Source organism: Synchiropus splendidus, chromosome 11 (assembly GCF_027744825.2).
Source record: "Synchiropus splendidus isolate RoL2022-P1 chromosome 11, RoL_Sspl_1.0, whole genome shotgun sequence".
NCBI lineage: Eukaryota > Metazoa > Chordata > Actinopteri > Syngnathiformes > Callionymidae > Synchiropus > Synchiropus splendidus.
The window spans coordinates 3,270,667-3,289,001 of NC_071344.1; the positions used below are offsets into that span (position 1 = coordinate 3,270,667).

At 41.6% G+C, this 18,335-nt stretch overlaps 1 protein-coding gene across 3 annotated transcripts in view; it reads left to right on the plus strand.

The window, feature by feature from the left end:
- Positions 1–18,335, plus strand: part of pcdh11 (protocadherin 11) — a 136,059-nt gene that overhangs the window by 57,666 nt on the left and 60,058 nt on the right. The window contains exon 5 of one of the 3 annotated variants that reach the window (XM_053879423.1): positions 600–11,627. The exons of the other annotated variants lie outside the window; for them this stretch is intronic. Coding sequence (XP_053735398.1) covers positions 600–785 — 186 coding nt within the window. The 3' untranslated portion in view covers positions 786–11,627. Of the gene's footprint in view, positions 1–599; positions 11,628–18,335 lie in introns of those variants that run through there. 3 annotated transcript variants of the gene reach the window in all.

The window sequence follows — 18,335 nt, forward strand, 5'->3', positions numbered from 1 at the left end:
GCAACGTTACAGTAAGGGAGTCGGGGTAAGAGGTGATGATAAGACCGTATTTCTGGCGCTGGGCTTCAGGCTGAAGAAAATTGTGTCGGTTTTTCACATGCGTGAAAAAAAGCGTGAAGAAGTGATGACGTATTCATCCAAATATACAGCTGCGCCGCGTTTTAATAACCCAGATTCAATGGCGCCTGGAATACGGTCCATAAGCGTCATTTCAAACCTTTACATTTCAGTAGAGTGGAACTGAAAAATAAAAAAGAAGAATCCTCACTCAGCAGTTTGAATATAAGATGAAGAACTAGGAAGCCAGTTGTGACCGCCACCGAGGATTTAAGTCTCTGATGTAGTGGGCCACTGTTGACCAATAGCACTGTGCATGTTTCTGTGTTTTTTAATTATGTGCATTTGTACAAGCCTGAGTACACACATGCATTTCTGAGTACTGTCTTGTTAGGCGACAGATGGAGAGGGCAAGCGATGGGGGTGGGGATCAAGCACTTCTGACAGAATGGGTGTTACCCAGCTTTCGGTAGCAGAAAAATACCAAAATGAGCTTCGTCCTCTTTCCTTTTTTCTGCTCTCTCTCTGTCCTGCTTTTCCAGATAAATAAGCGCCGAGGAGAAACTATGACTTTTGGAATGGATAAAATGAGAAGGACATCTTGGCGGACAGAAATAAACAGGCAAAAAAAAGAAAACAGCCTACTGTATCTGCAACATAGGATGAACACCGCAGCCATGAAAGGCGTTCTGCTGTGGCACGAGTCAACACACCATCGCACAAACTAGTTCAGTCACTTGACTCCTCTCGCATAAAACCCCACACAAGGTAAATGTGATCTCACAAGACAAGCAGCAACAACCCACGGCCCCAATAGGGCGCCTGGGGTCAGATCGGTGGCTATCACCAAACACATAATGCTTTGTGACTGAAAAAAAAAGGCAATCCTAAAGGTCATTCGTGACCTGTGGGACCTGTACTGTGCAGCATCTGTCGCTAGCAAGCAGCACATGTCTGTGTCAAACGGCAAAAGGTATGCGGTGAAGCCATCCCACCATGAAGGCAAGCAGCCTGCGGAGAGCAGCAACGCAATCCTTGGATAAACCTGCCTTTGTTTTTTTGCTGGTTTATGTGTGGGACATCAAACAGAACCTTGCTTTTCCTGACTAGATGTACATGTGTTAGCATTTCCTTGTAGGTGTTTTAGGGCAATCATTTAGAGAGCTCCATTAACACATATCATTTACAAAGCTGCAATCCACAAATATGTCAGATCCATACCAGGAACAAACAACCAATACATTATTTAGAGCTGCCAGTATCTGCTTCTATTTGTCAGGGCAACACATATTTAATATATGTGAATTATTTATCAATCCCTCACACTTCAAGAAGAGACTCATGAGATCTGCAGGGTTCACCCCGGCCTCTGGAATGTTCCGCAACCAAACCATTCACAGCTTTGTGAAGACTGGTGACGTATGTTTTTTTGTGAAAACCAGATCAACTAGATGAATCTGAGGAGCGGCTAATATTAAAGGTTATGGTCAAGTGTGTCAACCTGCAGACCTTGACATCACGCTGCAAGTGACGGACGTCTCATGAACATAGGCTTATGATGTCCAAATCAGAATCAGAATAGGATTTATCAGGTCAGGGGGGGTTCCACCAACTAGGAAAGTGCTTTGAAATAAAGTGCTGTTAATAAATAAAATAAAATAAAATAAACCACAAACAATAAAGGCTGATTACAAATCCAAGAGTCTGACGGCAGAGGGGAAGAAGCTGTTCCTGTGACGGGAGGTTCTGGTCTGGATGGACCGTAGCCTCCTGCTAGAGAGAAGAGGAACAAACAGTCCACGTCCAGGACGAGAAGGGTCAGCTCTCATCCGACCTGAACGTCTCTGGGTCCTGGAGACATACAGGTCCTGAAGAGGTGAAAGAAGAAAAATCTTGAATTTAAAGTAATATTTTGTTACTAAATTAATAGAACTAGACAAAATACGTTTTATTATTATTATTATTATTATTATTATTATTATTATATTATTATTATTGTTGTTGTTGTTGTTGTTGTTGTTGTTATAAATTAGTATTATATTTTAATATTTTATAGTGTTTATTTTTTATCTTAAGATCAGAAAAGCTTTTAAGCAGTGAATATCTTGGTAACATAATGAGGGATAACACACGTAAATACAATCAACATGCAAATACGATAATGGCACAATTTTACAAAGTTCATTCTATATCTTTAATTGATTTTCATTTCATCATATATCTATATTTATTATAGTTGGGCGCCTGAATGCAGGCAATGGTCAGGTCTAAAGTGACATTGTGACTTCCTGGAGTCATTGCACTTTTTGAGAGAATGGTGTCACACATACTGTAAGCCTAGTTAAAAAAAAAAAACAAACAAAAAAAACAAGACACAACAAAACAAAAAAAAAAAACAATGTTGGCTTCTTATGTCCATTTTATCATATATTTTTTTCAAACGGTTGCTTGAAGTCCATGAGCGAGAACATCAATTATGCAGGAGCAGCCAGTGATTTGAGTCTTTCTGCGGATCCACGAACGGCTCAAAAGTACAAGTCTGTCCTCACCAGTGTCACTTTAGAAACACATAAAAGTGAAGCCCCCGCTCTCAGCGCTCATTGTAACGGCTGAGCGAGACTATATGAACTGAGTCACCGCCGTGACTCAGAAGTGCTTTGCTCAGTCCATTCCATTTATGTTCCTTTTTAAATTCCTCTGTATCCCTGGACATTAGATGAGGGATGAGTGCAGGGGTCATGTGACAGCTTCAGATATTTCTCAGGTAACTGACGCACAGCCTTGGCATCATTGACTTTCAAACTCATGTTTCTATAAAGGCCTTGATGATCCTTCTTATTTATCCTATTTATTGTTCGTGTTGAGCGTGAGGCAGTGGATGAGATCGGAAGAACAGAGTATTCTAGTGATTATTCTGGGGAGTCATCGCTGGAGATGGGTGGATGAGGTTTCATGAAACAGTGTCCTAATTTTCAGAGCTCAGTAGGTGGCGCTCTTAGTTTGAAAATGATGTGGCGTCGTTGAAATTAATCGACAAAACAAAAGCTTCTACAGCAGACAGCGCCATCAAGAGGCCCAGGAAACTGAGGTCACTGTTTCGTGAAACTTCATGAAACCATCACAAGTCATCGTCAGAAAAAAACTACCATAACCTTGAGCACATTACTTTAGAAGAGACAGTCCAGTATATGAGACGCTCATCTGATTTAAAGACTGTTCTCTCTTTGTTCATTTGATCCACAACTCACTCACACACACACACACACACACACACTTTGAATGCAAAGTAAAGCCTTTGATAAGTCAGTTAAATGACAACTAAAGAGCTTCATACAACACAAATACCCTCATTGCTCACACTTTAGATTTACCCTTTAGATATTACCCTAAATAAACTAGTAATTCATTGGTGTATTCCTGCATAGTAGCCAGTACTTAACCAACATAAAGCATTCACAAGTGTCTTTAAGACTGACAAGATTTCAGGCTGGAATAGTTCACGCTAAACAACGCAATAATTACCAGGTATTAACCCTTAATAACCAAGTACTCAATCGTTGTAGGTAATATAAAGTAAGTAATATGACGTTGTAATAACTGCCTATGTTTATCATCTTGTGTTACTTCAACCAAATGTATCAGGTCTGTCACTTTTCAACACACAAACGTGTATCAGCTTGGCTTCATGTGAGGAGACTGTAAAGCAAAGCCCCGCTGGGTTAAAGCTGTGAGTGCTCAGCGAGGTCATTGTGTTTGTCTGCGTCACTGAGAGTTGCTCGTCTCGTGATTTACGTGTGAAAGACTTGTGAAAGAAGTCAAGACTTGTTGATGATAATAAGCTCAACACTGCTCGGTGATGTGATATAACCGAAAGAATAAAAATCTTAAATCACTGTAGTCCATTCTGAGTCCGCAAAGTAGGCGATAAAAATCTCCCCATCTGCCGCATTCCTCTTGTGGAAAACCTCCAAAAGCAAAAGGATGAACTTTGTACGAGGCGGCGGTACCACATGAACTACTTGGTGGTGAAGCACCTCTTGTCGAAAGCCTATATCTAAAAGGGAAAAGCTTTACAATCTTTGCCCGAGGAAACTTATAATTAATGCTTAACGTAACATTGGTCAGTTGTGTCCTAAAGTCTTTTTAAACTCTACAACGCTCATCCTGAAATAATGCCACTTTGAAATCTGTTTTTTGGGCGAAAGATTCATGCGATTTGAGGAGCAATCCAGCGGGAGCAAATGAAAGATTTGATGAATTCTGAAAGCGATTATGTCGCCCGGAGGTCTTCCCCGCACATCTCCCCGACAGACTTGTACATGTTGTGCAACACAGACCACATGCAAAACACTCAGCGATGCATAGTGACTCCTAAAGCAAGTCCCAGCAGAATGATCAGAACCACAACAGATGAGTCATAAAGAGAAACTATCCGTCTTTAAGGATGACATGAGTCATAGCAATAATCTCTGTCCCGGTGGGGTTCACCAACAGACAGCGCTAGACTCGACATGCGAGCGCTTTTAAAACCACCTTGTTTCTGAGAGTCAAATGGCTTCAGATAAAGCAAAACAAACATGTTTTGAGTCCATCTCCAGCTCTTCCTCCCCCCCCCAACTTCTCTCTCCTGCATCAACTAAAACCAATCGGGGAATAAAGACCTCCCGTCCAATCAATTACCACCCAAATCAGAGCAGCGGCCTTTGCTACGGAATCATTTGTTGAATCAGAGCAGATGGCTGGGGGCACGTACCCCTGTGTCACAGGCCACATCCGTGAGGAAATCTGGGATCAGGCCGCTCTCTCTTGACATTCCCAGGTCTATTAAGTGGACGGCATGGCGCGCTCCAGTGCTGCCGGCTCCGCCGGATCACCAACGCATGAGGCTTCACCTGCCGAGGACACCGTCGGCTCACGCTATTCCTTTCCAGAAGCTCTTGTTTTGTTCACAGCGAAAATGCAAAGGGATTATTTTGCACTCGAGGAAACATAATAATGGACGGGTTCTGTTCTTCATCACCCAGCTGCACCCTGTACCGGCCGCAAAACACACCACTCTCAGTCCTAAACACAACTGGTTTAATAATGCCTTCATTTCGTTCTCTCTCACGATGTCAGGTGGTGTATTAGAGTGTACACATTTACATGCATCTGCGAAACAAGGCTTGTGTTTTCAGGAAAGTAGGAGAAAAAAAACAGTGTTTCTTTTCTTTTTTTTTCCATAAATTTGACCCTCAACGTGACTTGAAAGACGATCATCTTTCATTCCATACTGATTTCTGAAGTGGAGGGAGGAAGCCTTTCAACCCTCCTCGTGTTAACTATTATCAATAACATGCTAATGACTGAGAAAATAAATACACAAATAAATGTACCAACACTTGAACTCCAACTCATGATTAAAAAGATCATTCCAAACATGCATATATTAGAATACCTAAGCACTGACATTGATTCTCCTGGCCAGTTTTTTTTGTGTTTTTTTTTTCATTTTTCCGTTGAATAATAGTTTGTATCTGAATAAGCGTTGCCAGTTTCCGTATCTCGGATAAACCCTTTGAGGCTTCATTAGTTTGCACAGCGTTGAAGTTGAAAGTCTGAAAAGGACTTTATTCCCGAGCATCTAGTTTGGGTGTTTGATTTAGACATCCAGTTTGGGAAAGATATTTTCAGTATATTATTAAATTCACTGCCATCGCAGCAATCTGCAATATATCTTCGGCGACACATTTTCCTGTTGCATTTCCTGCCTGGATGTTTGGAAGTTTGGGGTAAACTCCATCATCTGTGCGCCTCTTTAAAGCTTATTATGTGGCAAGTATCATTTCCAAGAAGGATAACTGTCATGACGAAAGCTTTGCCAACTGCCATTGAAAGGTCCATTCTACTGTTTGCTTAATTCATTTTTGAATGATCTGCTAATTCACTTTATTGTGGCACATTTGTTGCTCACTAATTTAGTTTTATAGCTTTAAAGAAATCTCTCTGTTCCCACAAATCCTGTTTAGATTGCACCCAAATTGTTGGTAGATGCTACTGCATCCAACTGCAAAACTAAAATGAAGCGAGATGATGTTTGTATATTTTGTTGTTTATGTGTTATGATTGTGTTGAACATCATTTCATAATATACACATATACATACACAACATAAGATAATAAGACCCTCCAGTTTATTCACCCTCTTCTTTCCTTATAGTCTTTGATACTGCAAAATGAAGGTTTCTTTTTTGGGGGCAAGTGCAACTCTTCGCTTCATCTATGACCACGAAATCGTGGCGCACACTGCTGCAAAGTAAAGTTAAGCCACAGATGGAAGAAAACAATCTGAGCTGATAATGAAATTCACACTTGCCAACACAATTTACTGGGAGCTATAAGATGAACGTAATGAAAAGCAAACCTTGTTTGCAGATGAAGAGGATTGTCATCGCTTTCCGATGCTATAATTCATAGTCACAGCGAAAACACTTAGCTGAGGTGCAAATCAAACAGCATGTGAATGTTGAATATTCATCTCAGATTTTTACTTTAATATGTCCTCCAACAATTAAAAGGAAATTATTACGCCGCCGCTGTAGTTTGTCATTTTGATGGGTGGAAAGTTGAAACCTCTTCATGATGAATGTGTCTCAGCAATACATCATCTGTGTACGTGAAGGCCTCATCTCTTCAAACATGAGTGACTCATCTCACATCTTGAACCTGTGATGTTTAAGACAACGTAAAAAAAAAAAAAAGAAAAAGCAGTTGACCCCTCTCTTTTGGTAGTTTTCCATGTCGCCACGTTCCTCCGACCTTGAATATTTAACTGTGTCAAAATCTGTTTCTGGATTTAGGTCAGATAGCTTCTAATAAAGAGATGTGCTACAGTGCGAAAACAATTTGTAAATGAACTGGTTGGGAAGTGCCGTTTCAAGGGCGCGCGCAACCAAGCTAATTTTGCACCCTTGACAGGACGGAGTCACGCAGTGCACATGAAGCGCATTTGACCGCGCATGCTAAAATGGATGTAAAAAAAAAAGGGAAGCTATTACGGCTTTATTATTCACAGCATGCACCAGGAAGTGGCAACATTACTTTTAATTGTCATTATTACCTGCTATTAGTCGGAGTGGGAGGAATATCAATTTTATAAAGAGGGCTTCTGACCAAATGTTAAGAAGCCTCCCTGTCATGAGAGACACATCCCCACTGCTCTGAGTGGGCAGAGATGGCCGTGTTTTAACACTTATGGATATTCAGTGGGTGAGCGCAGAATGGTTCGAGCGATAACAAGACAGTTACCAAATGCAGAGTGGCACTGAGCGCTGTGAGAACATATGCTAATGTGTTTGGTTGTGGCCAGAGAAACAGCAAGGTGTTTTAAAAAGCACGGGGGACCAACCGACTGCAGCACTGGCTCTGCTTCCGCCAAGATATTAATAAAACCCGGGGCCCACTGGTGGGAGAGGAGGCAAAATTCATCTGGCGCTGGGAAAAGGTTTGTTTTGGAGAATATGAGGAGCCGCGGGAGGCGCGGACAGGCAGAGCCCTGCATAAAAACCACAGCGCAGTCATCAGCCGTCATAAATACAAATGACAAAAGTGCATTTACAGATAAGAGAGGGAATGGCTCTTTAGCTGAAAGTGGGGCGGTGGTGAAAACTGTAAAAGACTGGGGCCATTTTGCTGAGTTTCGGAGCGCTAAGTAGCATAGACAGTTGGGAAGATTTCGTGGATGGTGGAACTGCGTATTGCCTGTGAGTTGAGATGGATCTGTGTGACGTGTTGGAGACTGACCAGTTGAGTCAGAGACTGTGCGAGAGATCGGAAAGATTCAAGCGCATGACACATCCACCACCATTCAGGACCAAAGCTAGCAGTACAACAGTGTCTCTTCCGCATGGCTTAAACAGAAATTCAAAACATTTCACTGATACACAGAATAACTTGAGGATTTGAGACAGTTCCTCATTTTATGGGCTATATATACCTTCTTTCCTGCCATGAGTGGTCATGTCTTTTATTGTTATTTTGCTCCGCCATTCAGTCCAATCGCAACATGACATCCCTCGGTGAGGTTTCATGAAACAGTGTCCTACTTTTCAGATGCCACTAGATGGCACTGTCTGCCTTATTGAGCTGCTATTTCCTATGAAACCTTGCGTCTTTTTTTTCTTTTTTCTTCTGAGGTCTGAAAACTGGGACACATGAAACCTCATCCACCCATCACTACCATTTTTACATGGAGAAATGTCATCATCCCAGGTCAACAGACAGTCAGGTGATAATGAACATGAGAGTAAAACAGAACCTTGTGGAACACCACTGTTATCTATGAAAAATTAGATAATAAATCTGGTGTAAACAGCTTCATTAACTTTACATAACTTGAGTTATCTCATGTTTAAAATGTTGATTTGGTGTTTTTTTAATTCATCAGAAAACATTTCCTCTTTTGATGTCTCACTTAAGTGCCTGTTTATTCCCATGAAAAGTTTTGCAAAAATATGTTTAAACAACATCAGAGCATGCTCCAAAAACCGTGCTGAATTAAAAATGTGATCATCAGAACCTGCACTTTTGCTTTCTGCTCCCCAAACCGATATTTCACGGCTGCACTTTAGCTACCAGCGATGGGAGTTTGGTGAGACGGCCACAGTTGCTTGGCACTGATGGGTCAAGTGATTCCCTGCTGGAGATTGAAATGAACAAATGTGTGTTTAAAAACGTGGAAGTTTGAGATCAAGGGCGCAGGATTTAAATGGATGAAAACATGGAGGTGAGCCAAACTGCCATCGATGTTGCGACTGGTGCAGGGTTTCGGTGTCCTGATAGTGAGAATGCGAGGCGATCACTGGATGAAACTAAACTGGTCTGGCGCCCTGAAACACTTCATTTAAGCATTGTTCCTACCAGCCTGAATAACTAGGTCAAGCAGCAATAACACACACATTGTTTCCGTTGTTGTGTTGCGTGAAAAACGTACGACAACCATGCACTTCTCCATTCTGCTTCCACACTTGAGGTGCAGTGGACCTCTTCAGACACACTAAAAAAGGCTGAATGTTGGTGTCTGTTATCAATACATAGATGGATGTATACAGTACACTGAAGCAAGAAAATGCCGAGGTCTGTCTGTCACTCACTTGATGAAACCGCCCCGTTCACCAGGATAGAGAATTAAACAGTCCGTTTGAAGTGAGACTCGTCACTTGCGCAAAGAGAAAGGCTATTATTTTTGGAGGCATTAATAAAGCATTATGGCTTCTCGTTTGGCAGTTCTCATTGAAAGTCTTAACTAGGCCAAGACGATTTAGATGGTTCCTTTTTCACAAGCTTATTCCATCAAACCCATGTGCTTGAGTGTAGTAGGAGGAGCTCCGCTCGTGCGCGTCCAAACCCAGGTTGAAATGGAGAGTGGACTGACTCGACGTGGGATTCCTGCTCGACGGTTCTTTCTCCAGGAGATCATTTCAGTAACATCCTGGGAACCATTCATTTGACTCTGAATGTTTGTCAGGGAATGAAAGGCTTTCCACTTTTGATACAGTGTGTCATCGTCGATCAGGATCGAGGGACAATACATCTGTCATTCTCAATCAAGAGAGCCGACGCTTCAACCGAAGCAGATCAGACAGGAGACAGTACACAGGACCATACAAGCTTCATCACTTCCAACAACTGCTCAGGAAAACTTTTTCCACTCACACAATTATTTACACTGCTCTGATGCCCCTTATGCTTAGACTCTACTGAGTCACAAAAAACAGCTTTCATTTACCTCCAGACGCAATGTGGTCATGGCTGTTCCGTGTCATGCATCAACACTGCTATGACAACATGAACATGCAAGAGATCAAAAATACTGCTGGAAGTTCTGACAGCTTTGTCTAGTCACACATCATAGATCAGCTGATGTGGATGGATGAAGGGTTGCAGGGTTAATGTCATATCACACTGAGAAACTGTGAACCATCATGCCAATATATATATATAATATATATGAAACTTAATTCGCTTAATGTTAGTTTGCCAACCAGTTGAGAATCACCTTCTTCTTCTTCTGTCAAATGCAATGTCGCTACACCACCACTTAGGCTCCTCACGGTGCAACTGTTGCATTCCTCCACCACGTCCAGGAGCTTGTTTGTGCTCTAGATTTCAATTTAACAACGTTTTCCGCTTTCTAAAGAGTCGCTTTCCAGAATGTGATGCTCATTTATTTCCTGCACTAGAAAAATGTTGAGTGTGCCTTTAACATTCAAAAGGAATTGCTATTATTTATAGCATAGATATCAGCAGCACAAAGAACCCACATCAGTCGAAACCATGACTGAAATCGTCCTCGCCTTCTCCGCACAGACATCCAACATTTACATAGGAGTGAAGATCAATGTAACTCATGCAGTCTGGTGTGACACTTATTCAAAACATTTCCCCCCTTTTTTCCCCAGTGTAGATTGGAGCACAGGGAGGTGAACTGGCACTGAGTGATGTGGGTAAAGAAAGGCAGACACTTCCTCAGCTGTCTCAAAGAGCGTTTTGTCATGTATCCTCACTTGTTAAAGTACCTGCAACACGCTTCACGTCGGTACTGGATCCAGGTTTATTTCTCCGCATTTGATGCCGTTTGATGTCAGATGTGAAACTGAAGAAATTGAAGGGTGAAAAGCACATGTCTGACTGCTTCTTCTTTTTCTTTACGCCAAGACTTTTTTGGTAAATGGTTATTAAGTTTGATGTCATACATTATGAAGGATGTCCTTCACGTTGCGTCTGATTTCAAGGGACAGCTTGACAAAACTCACTTTGAATTTAGTTGAAAGCATGTCTAATTGAATTTTGATACATAATTAAATCAAGCAATAAATCAGCCCAGATCCCTCAGCAGCCGACAGTTCAACACTCCTGAGCACCGCCAGCTAATTATGATGAAGTTATTATCTCAGCCAAAGGGAGTACTCTGAAAGGTTCCTCCTGCACACAGTCGAATCTTCCTTACCAAATTGTACTCAACCTTGAGGAAAGGGCAGCACTTTGCACCGGCTTTCTCGACGCTTTCAGCGCTGTCGTTCATTTCCTCAGTGGAATCCACATGATGACTAGAATCGCTGGCTACTCTGTGTTTGTACCGTAATATGGGGACGTTGTTTTTAATAGATTTAATTGCATTTGTGCTGTATAAAGTCTCCACAGTTTGTGATAAAATCACTGTGAAAAATCTAACCGAAACTGCGATAGGACTGAAGTCCAACCCAGCTACTGTGGGCATCTCGCCCTCTAAAGTTTTGCTCTCCCAAGAATAAAAACATATGAGAAATATCTCACAACAAAGGCACCAGATGTTGCTCTTATTGAACATGTTAACGTAACATCTCTGGCGCCTGTTTCAGTAGCGGACACAAAGCAACAGACCTCTCAGAATACTCTTGCACCTTCTCTCTCTCTAAATAAATCACACTGACAGAACCCAAGCTGCGCTGCTACAAGCACAAGGTTCATCACCACGAATGCATCCCCAAAATGTGGCAACCTGAGTCTGGTTATGAAGAGGACTCTGAACTTTTTATTCCTGATCCTCTTCCTCTTATTAAACCACAAAAACTGAAGTAACTCAAGAGCTCATGTGGTGCACAGTTGAGTTACAGGGGTTGGACAAAATAATGGAAACACCGTAAAGCTTTTTTTGCTTTAAGGTGTTTCCATGATTTTGTCCAACCCCTGTATGTACAGACCTCAGTTGTGATGTCTATACAGTATGTGTGAAGTCTTGAAGTAATTCCTTAATTCGTTCAACCGGTGATGATTTTTTTTTTAGGAGCATCTAGGAAATTGTTGTGTTGAAAGAGTGAAATAAATGTCAGTAATAGTGCATAATAACAAGCACAAATACATTTACTTTACATCAAAGACATCACATTTTTTTGTTGTCATTGGGAGTGTAATTCAACGTCTGCCATGTCGCTATTGAACCTTTTCTCTATTATTAATATTATTATTACTATTCAGCTTTTTATAAAAAAGAAATACTAGTTTTCTACACATTATTTTGTCAAATAGCTAGATATTTTTCCCTACACACAAGTTCTGAGATTTCCTTCCTCGGTTTTCACCACTTTCATTTATTTCCCCCCAAAAAAGGTGTGTTTGAATCAATAATACAATTGTATCATCCATTTTTGTCTTTTATTAGGGACCACAGCTGTGCGAGTAAATCGTCCTCCAGCTGTCAAAATAAAGCTGAACATCTTCATGTCACAAAATCAATGTGATATGTTTGCCTGTTTAATTGTCGGATTCCAATTCAGCCATTCCAGCATCTAGTAGCTCCTATCAATAATCCATGTTCAGGAAGCAGCCATGTTGATTCAGCATGGATTAACAGCATCAGCTGGTACCCAGTCGGACACGGTCAACCCATGACATCCTCTGTGACTGGAGTCGAGTGGAGATGCCACGCACTGAGCATCCAAGTGGCACAAGGGATTGAATGGAAACTAATGTGCTATGTGTCATGTCACATTCTTTTAATTCCATCTCTCGGAAGCCAAATGGGTGTGTGAGTTAAAGGAGGGCGCCTCATCTTAAAGCAGGGTAATATCTACTTAGCTCTGTCTGTGGCGTGAGGCTTGTAAACAAACATGCATAAATGAATACAGCGCCTCTAATGACGCGACCGCGTGGTGAGGAGAACATTTAGTGCTACCTGCAGAAGTGCGGAAAGGCTCACTTCTCCCCCAACTCCCCAGACAGCCATCCCAGATCCAGCCAGTACAGTTTTATAAACGATTCCTCTGCCACAATTACTGGCGGAGCCCGCTCCTGCTCAAATTAGCTGGCAACGTTGATAAACTTTTTTAATCATCGCGCCACCAGGGATTCTGGCGAAAGGGCGGGAGGAAAGGGGGAGGCGTCCAGAAGTGACGCCGCTCTCTTCTCTCTCCCGTTACCCCACCGCACGCTTTTAATTCGCCACAATTTGTCGGGCCAAATGAAACAGCAAAAGGTTGGAGTGTGGAGTAATTAACAGCAGCCGGCCTAATGAAATCAGGAGGGTTGAGAGGGGGAGGATCGATACCTCCCCGAGAGTCAGGGAAGTGGGGGGGGGGGCATCTGGGGAAACGCACACCACTTAATAACAATAAGCGGATGAAAAGGCAAGGTGTCGTCCACTTGTGAATCAAAATTGCTGTCTCGTAATTGTGTTAAAGGGTAGTTGCTCCTCAAGCCAAGTCTGCAGGATTTATACCCCTCTGTGCGCTTTGCTGAGAGGATTTCCCTTTATTGAATGTCAATACGCGCGTCAATACACTCGGACAACTGAACACCATCACAAAGAGATTCTATTTATCCGACCGAGCCTTCACTTAAGCATATTGAAGACTTTATTAGCCCACTTCTAATGAGGAGTGTTTTTTTTTTTTTTTCTACTGAGGAGTTTTATCAGTGTCCGATACAAGAGAGATATTTGCTATTAGGATTGTTGCCTCCCGTGCTTCAAAATTGGGGGCGCCCCTTGCCGGCCCTGGGTTAAAGCGACTGCTTGAGATGCCAAGACAAAAGTCAAAAGATGAACAATGTTTTCAAAGATGAGTGTAGAAATAAGTGGAACCAAAAACAAATATCTGTTTGCTTTACAATGCAATCATTGGAAGTGCTAGAGTGAACAAGAGTAAGGAGTACAATACTTTAACGAAAAAACAAACAAACGATCGAGGAAACAAGGACGTCGCCACCAAAACCCGAAGTGAGGAGCACGCGGGGACTGGGAAAAAAAACTGAAAACGCAAAATAGGTGAATCGAAGTCAAGCCTAAAGAGCAAAAACTCATGAGGCCCAAAGAACAGAAAACACTCAGTGGCGGAAATACACACATCAGGAATAAGAAAAAAACGCAGAAAGCAAAATGTGCGTAAACAAACACTCACACAAGGAACACAGCAAAACAGTGAAGGAAAATGAAAACGAAGAATAAACTATGACGGCAGCAGAAAACTGACACGCAGGAGCCAAATACTGGAACCAATAACACGAGAGGGAGAACATTACTGGAGGAAGCGAAGCAACCATCTGGCACAGCAGACTGGAACCAGGAAGTAGAAGAAGGGAAGGTTGATTACGCAGTGTGCCTGAAACACTGGTGAAGGGGTGACAGGAAACAGAAGGAACTACCGGAGAACAACAAAATAAAAGTACATCCAGAACACATACAACATGTGTGAGTATTTTGTCATTACTCGCGAGTTAACACAACTTTATTGCAATGAATTGAGATATGAATTTTGTCTACTGACTGCCCTTTCTATTTTTTGCATTATTTGAAAAATTAAACAAAAATGTTTCAAGAGGCCCTTAATCTTCCACACAGACTCTTCAACAACAAACAAACCACATGATGAAAGAGACAATTTCTATCTGGCTGTGGCAGCATAAACGCACAAAACAGGCTCACAGTCCTTTGGTCTGATTCTACTTGACCATTAAACTAGTCAGGTACGGAGAGACACACAGCGGGCAGCACCATGCTGTGTTCAGGACACCTCTAAACACAGAACAAATGGTGTCCGGTAACAGTTCAACAAAGGATGGCTCTGTACTTTAAGGGGTGGTTGGTTGAACTCTCTGCTTCTTAGATGTTTATGGTCATCGTGATGCATAAAGTTACAGGAAAAGTTTGCAGCTGATGGAGCGCTACAAACAGCACCTAAGCTTTTATACGCACACAAAGCACACAAGTAGCACAAATAAATAACCCTTCATTTAAGTCAAAATAAGCGGAGGGGTCAGCTCTGTCAGCGGGAACAACTGTGGCGAGGCATCGTTTGGTCAGTGATTCTGCCTCACCTTGCTCTACCTCCGCCTTCAAAGGTATTTACTCTGTGAAATAAAGCCTTCTGTGGGAGGCTGCGGGGACAGGAGCAGCGGAACTCATTAGTGTTGAACTATTATGAACATGAGGACCGAGGGGAGTATGTGTCTTTGGCTTTTAACGTTCCACATCACACAAACTCTGACTTTGTCACAAAGAGAAGCGGCAACGCAGCTGGCTGTTTTCAACATCCATAATTGAGTTGCACCTTTCGACTGTAAAGCCGTGTTCAGCAGAATTTATTGGTGACTTATTCCCTCCAAACTCATGATTAAAAAAAAAGAAAAGTTCTGGCAAAAACGTAACGTTATATAAATCAACTAAAGAAATGTTTGCTTCATTTCCTGCTGCTACAGTTCTGACTGACTGTCAAACTGTCACACAACGAGAGGTGGGGAGTAACATAAAGTTGGAGACTCAAAGAACATCCCAGCAGTGTGAAAGGGAAATCTCTCGCCTCCAACTGGTCCAAAACTGGCTTGAGCGGACCACGTCACATCATCAGAATGTTGCCTTCGCTGTATTGGTTTTCTGTCCTTCTCATAAGTGCTTTTCATATTTTCATATTAACAGAGCTGGCGCAGGACTTTATTACCAGAATGTCGGGCCAAGCTCTCCCCATTATAAAATTGAGGCTCAACTGTAAAGGTTTTGGAATCAATACGGCTGGAATGGAACCGAAATTTAGTTTCCAGAAATGATTTTAGAAACAGTGCTTTTTGCTCTTGTTGAAATGTCAACATTTTATTAATTTCAAGTGAGTTATGTTGCTCATTAAAGCCTGCCTCTTTTTGTGATAGCAATGCATGTCCTTCAGGGTGTACTAATACCAGTGACAATACTGTTAATATTGTTTTACTACTTCAGTTCTAGCCATTGGTTTGGACACCATCTGTGTACAATCTCTTGTCCAGTAAAATGTGCTTGTGACGGATGTGTTTTTGAGACAAAATACCTTCATCTGATGCGACAGAGCTGCCTCACATCTCATCAGCGCTTATCACAGATACAACGTTCCGGGCGTGACGGGAACAATAAAGAAACAACTCCTCTAATTATGCTCCCTACTCTGAATTGTACTGGAAAAAAAATGACAGAAGAAGGACAAAAACTAATATTAGCTCTTATAGACTGTAAACCAGAGATATGGACATTGATGGTTCGAAAGCAGGAACAGAGAAGATGAAACTCAAGAGTCGTATTGAGTTTGATTCGTAAGAATGGAAGGTGGATTGATATCAGCGTGTCAAACATATGGCCTCGGGGTCAAACCTGGCCGCTATAGCAATGGCCTCGGTCTGAGATTGAAGAAGCTGTGCTGTACGTCGCGGAGAATGAAGTCACCGTTGTTAAAAACCGAGAAATGCCGGCGATTCATCCTAAAATGAAGTAAAAAGTGAGGTCGCATGAATGTATGCACCTTAAAAGTCAGCGAAAATCCTCTCAGTGTAGATAGTGTTTTTAATATTGGTCCCACGTGTGAACGACTTTGACACTCTTGACTTCTCACCCTTCAAAAATAAGTTCAAAAGGAATCTAAGCTTCATATTTCTGATCTATTCCGGCTATTTCTTCCTCACACACCCGTCTTCATAGTGGATGTGTCATCATCCTCCTGCCATTCACACGTGCACAGCTTGACTTCCCTCTTACCTTCCCCCGTCTCTGCCCGCGAATTAGCCCACTTCTGTCCCGCCGACCAAAGAGTTCACAAAGGGAGGCTTACAGTGGAAAGATATCCCTTTTATTATTATTGCAACAAACAACAAAAACTCACCGTTATCTTGGTGAGAAAAAAAACGCTGAAATTACGCACAAAAGGTCTGGTGTTTGAATCAATTATTTATACAATATTTTAATGATCAGAGTGGCGAGGCTGATCAAAGGCTTGGTTCAAGCTACGCTGCCTTTGCCAGCAAAGACATCCTTCCCTACTTTGATGTGCCTCACCAACAAATGCACTTATATGAAGCATAACTCTCTCCCAGGATCCCTCTGTGTGTGTGTGTGTGTGTGTGTGTGTGTGTCCTTTGAAAGCGCTGGTTTAAGGAGGGGTGTATTTAGAGAGAGGGTCACTGACCATTCTCCGCTCACATGGTCAAACGCAATCCACTGATGTTATTGTCAATGTCATCGCAGCCATTGATGACCACAGGTCACCTTCTCAAATCCATCACCTACATTATCATATATTTAATTGGTTTGCAAGGTCTCCTGCTTGAAGTGTGTGTCAAAAGACGTTGAATAAAACATTACTGAGGGAAGAAACAAGGGGCCGATGCTTTAAGGAAAACCTTGGTTGCAGTGACCACCGGGTGACGCATGCAAATGAGCCGGGTCCAGGCCTGGCACATGTGAGTCGACATGAGGAGACAACAACGTGCACCTCTGATTTGCATCCATTCGTTTTTATGGGGCTTTTGCCGCTAAAATATGGAGATGAGAACAGCGTTCTGACACGGACTCCTTCATCCACCTCTAACAAGGTAGTGACTGATTTCATTTGTGCCGTTTTCCTTTTTACTACGGTCAGTTGAAACACGGTGCGTCCGAAAGATTCAGTTCAAACAAAAAATAAATATTTTTTTGGTGGTAAAAATCATTGAAATACCAGTATCCGCTCATTATTTGTCAGAAGTTGTCATTTGTGGTAATAAACATTTTTAGAGGCAGTGTATGTATAATTTAGAGTACAGTTAATGATTATTTACATATTCATACAATGAATTATTAATATTCAAAATGTTGCATTGGGTGACATCATTTTGATGCATGAAAATATAGTCGAGAAAAATTGCAATTTCATTTTATTTGCAATTATGCTCTATGGAAATGCATATACATACCGGACATATCTGGTAAAAAGGAAAAAAAAAAAAAGAAAAAACATCATTTAACATTGAAAGGCTTCTTTTCTTCATAAATATACTTTTTTCCCGAATGTACAAATATAGGGACAACAAAATTAATTAATAAATTAATAATGAATAAAGAAAAAAAATGAAAACATCACAATTTAAAAGACTATTTTGTTTAACTATCTGTTTAAATTAAAAATGTCAGAACTATTTTGACAAAAATATTTTTCTGATACACAAATGTATATCAGAAAAAAATAACAGTGTGACTTGTAAAATATCTCAACTGAACACCAAACATTTGTCTGAGCGTCATCTCCTTGCCGGTACCACGAGGGCCGCATCAATATACACAGAGAGCCATGCGTGGCCCCCAGGCTGCATGTTCCACTGTCTCAAACACAGCGCTCTCATTTCCAACTTTACTGACTTGAGCTTGCTGCCAACTGAGTCTGACATCAGCAGAGGTTAGATAAGAATCCTTTCTTATTTCAAGAGTTGGATACGGATGTGTGCGTTATTATTCATTCTTCTTGGAGGATTTGAATACGTTTCACCTTTGCTGA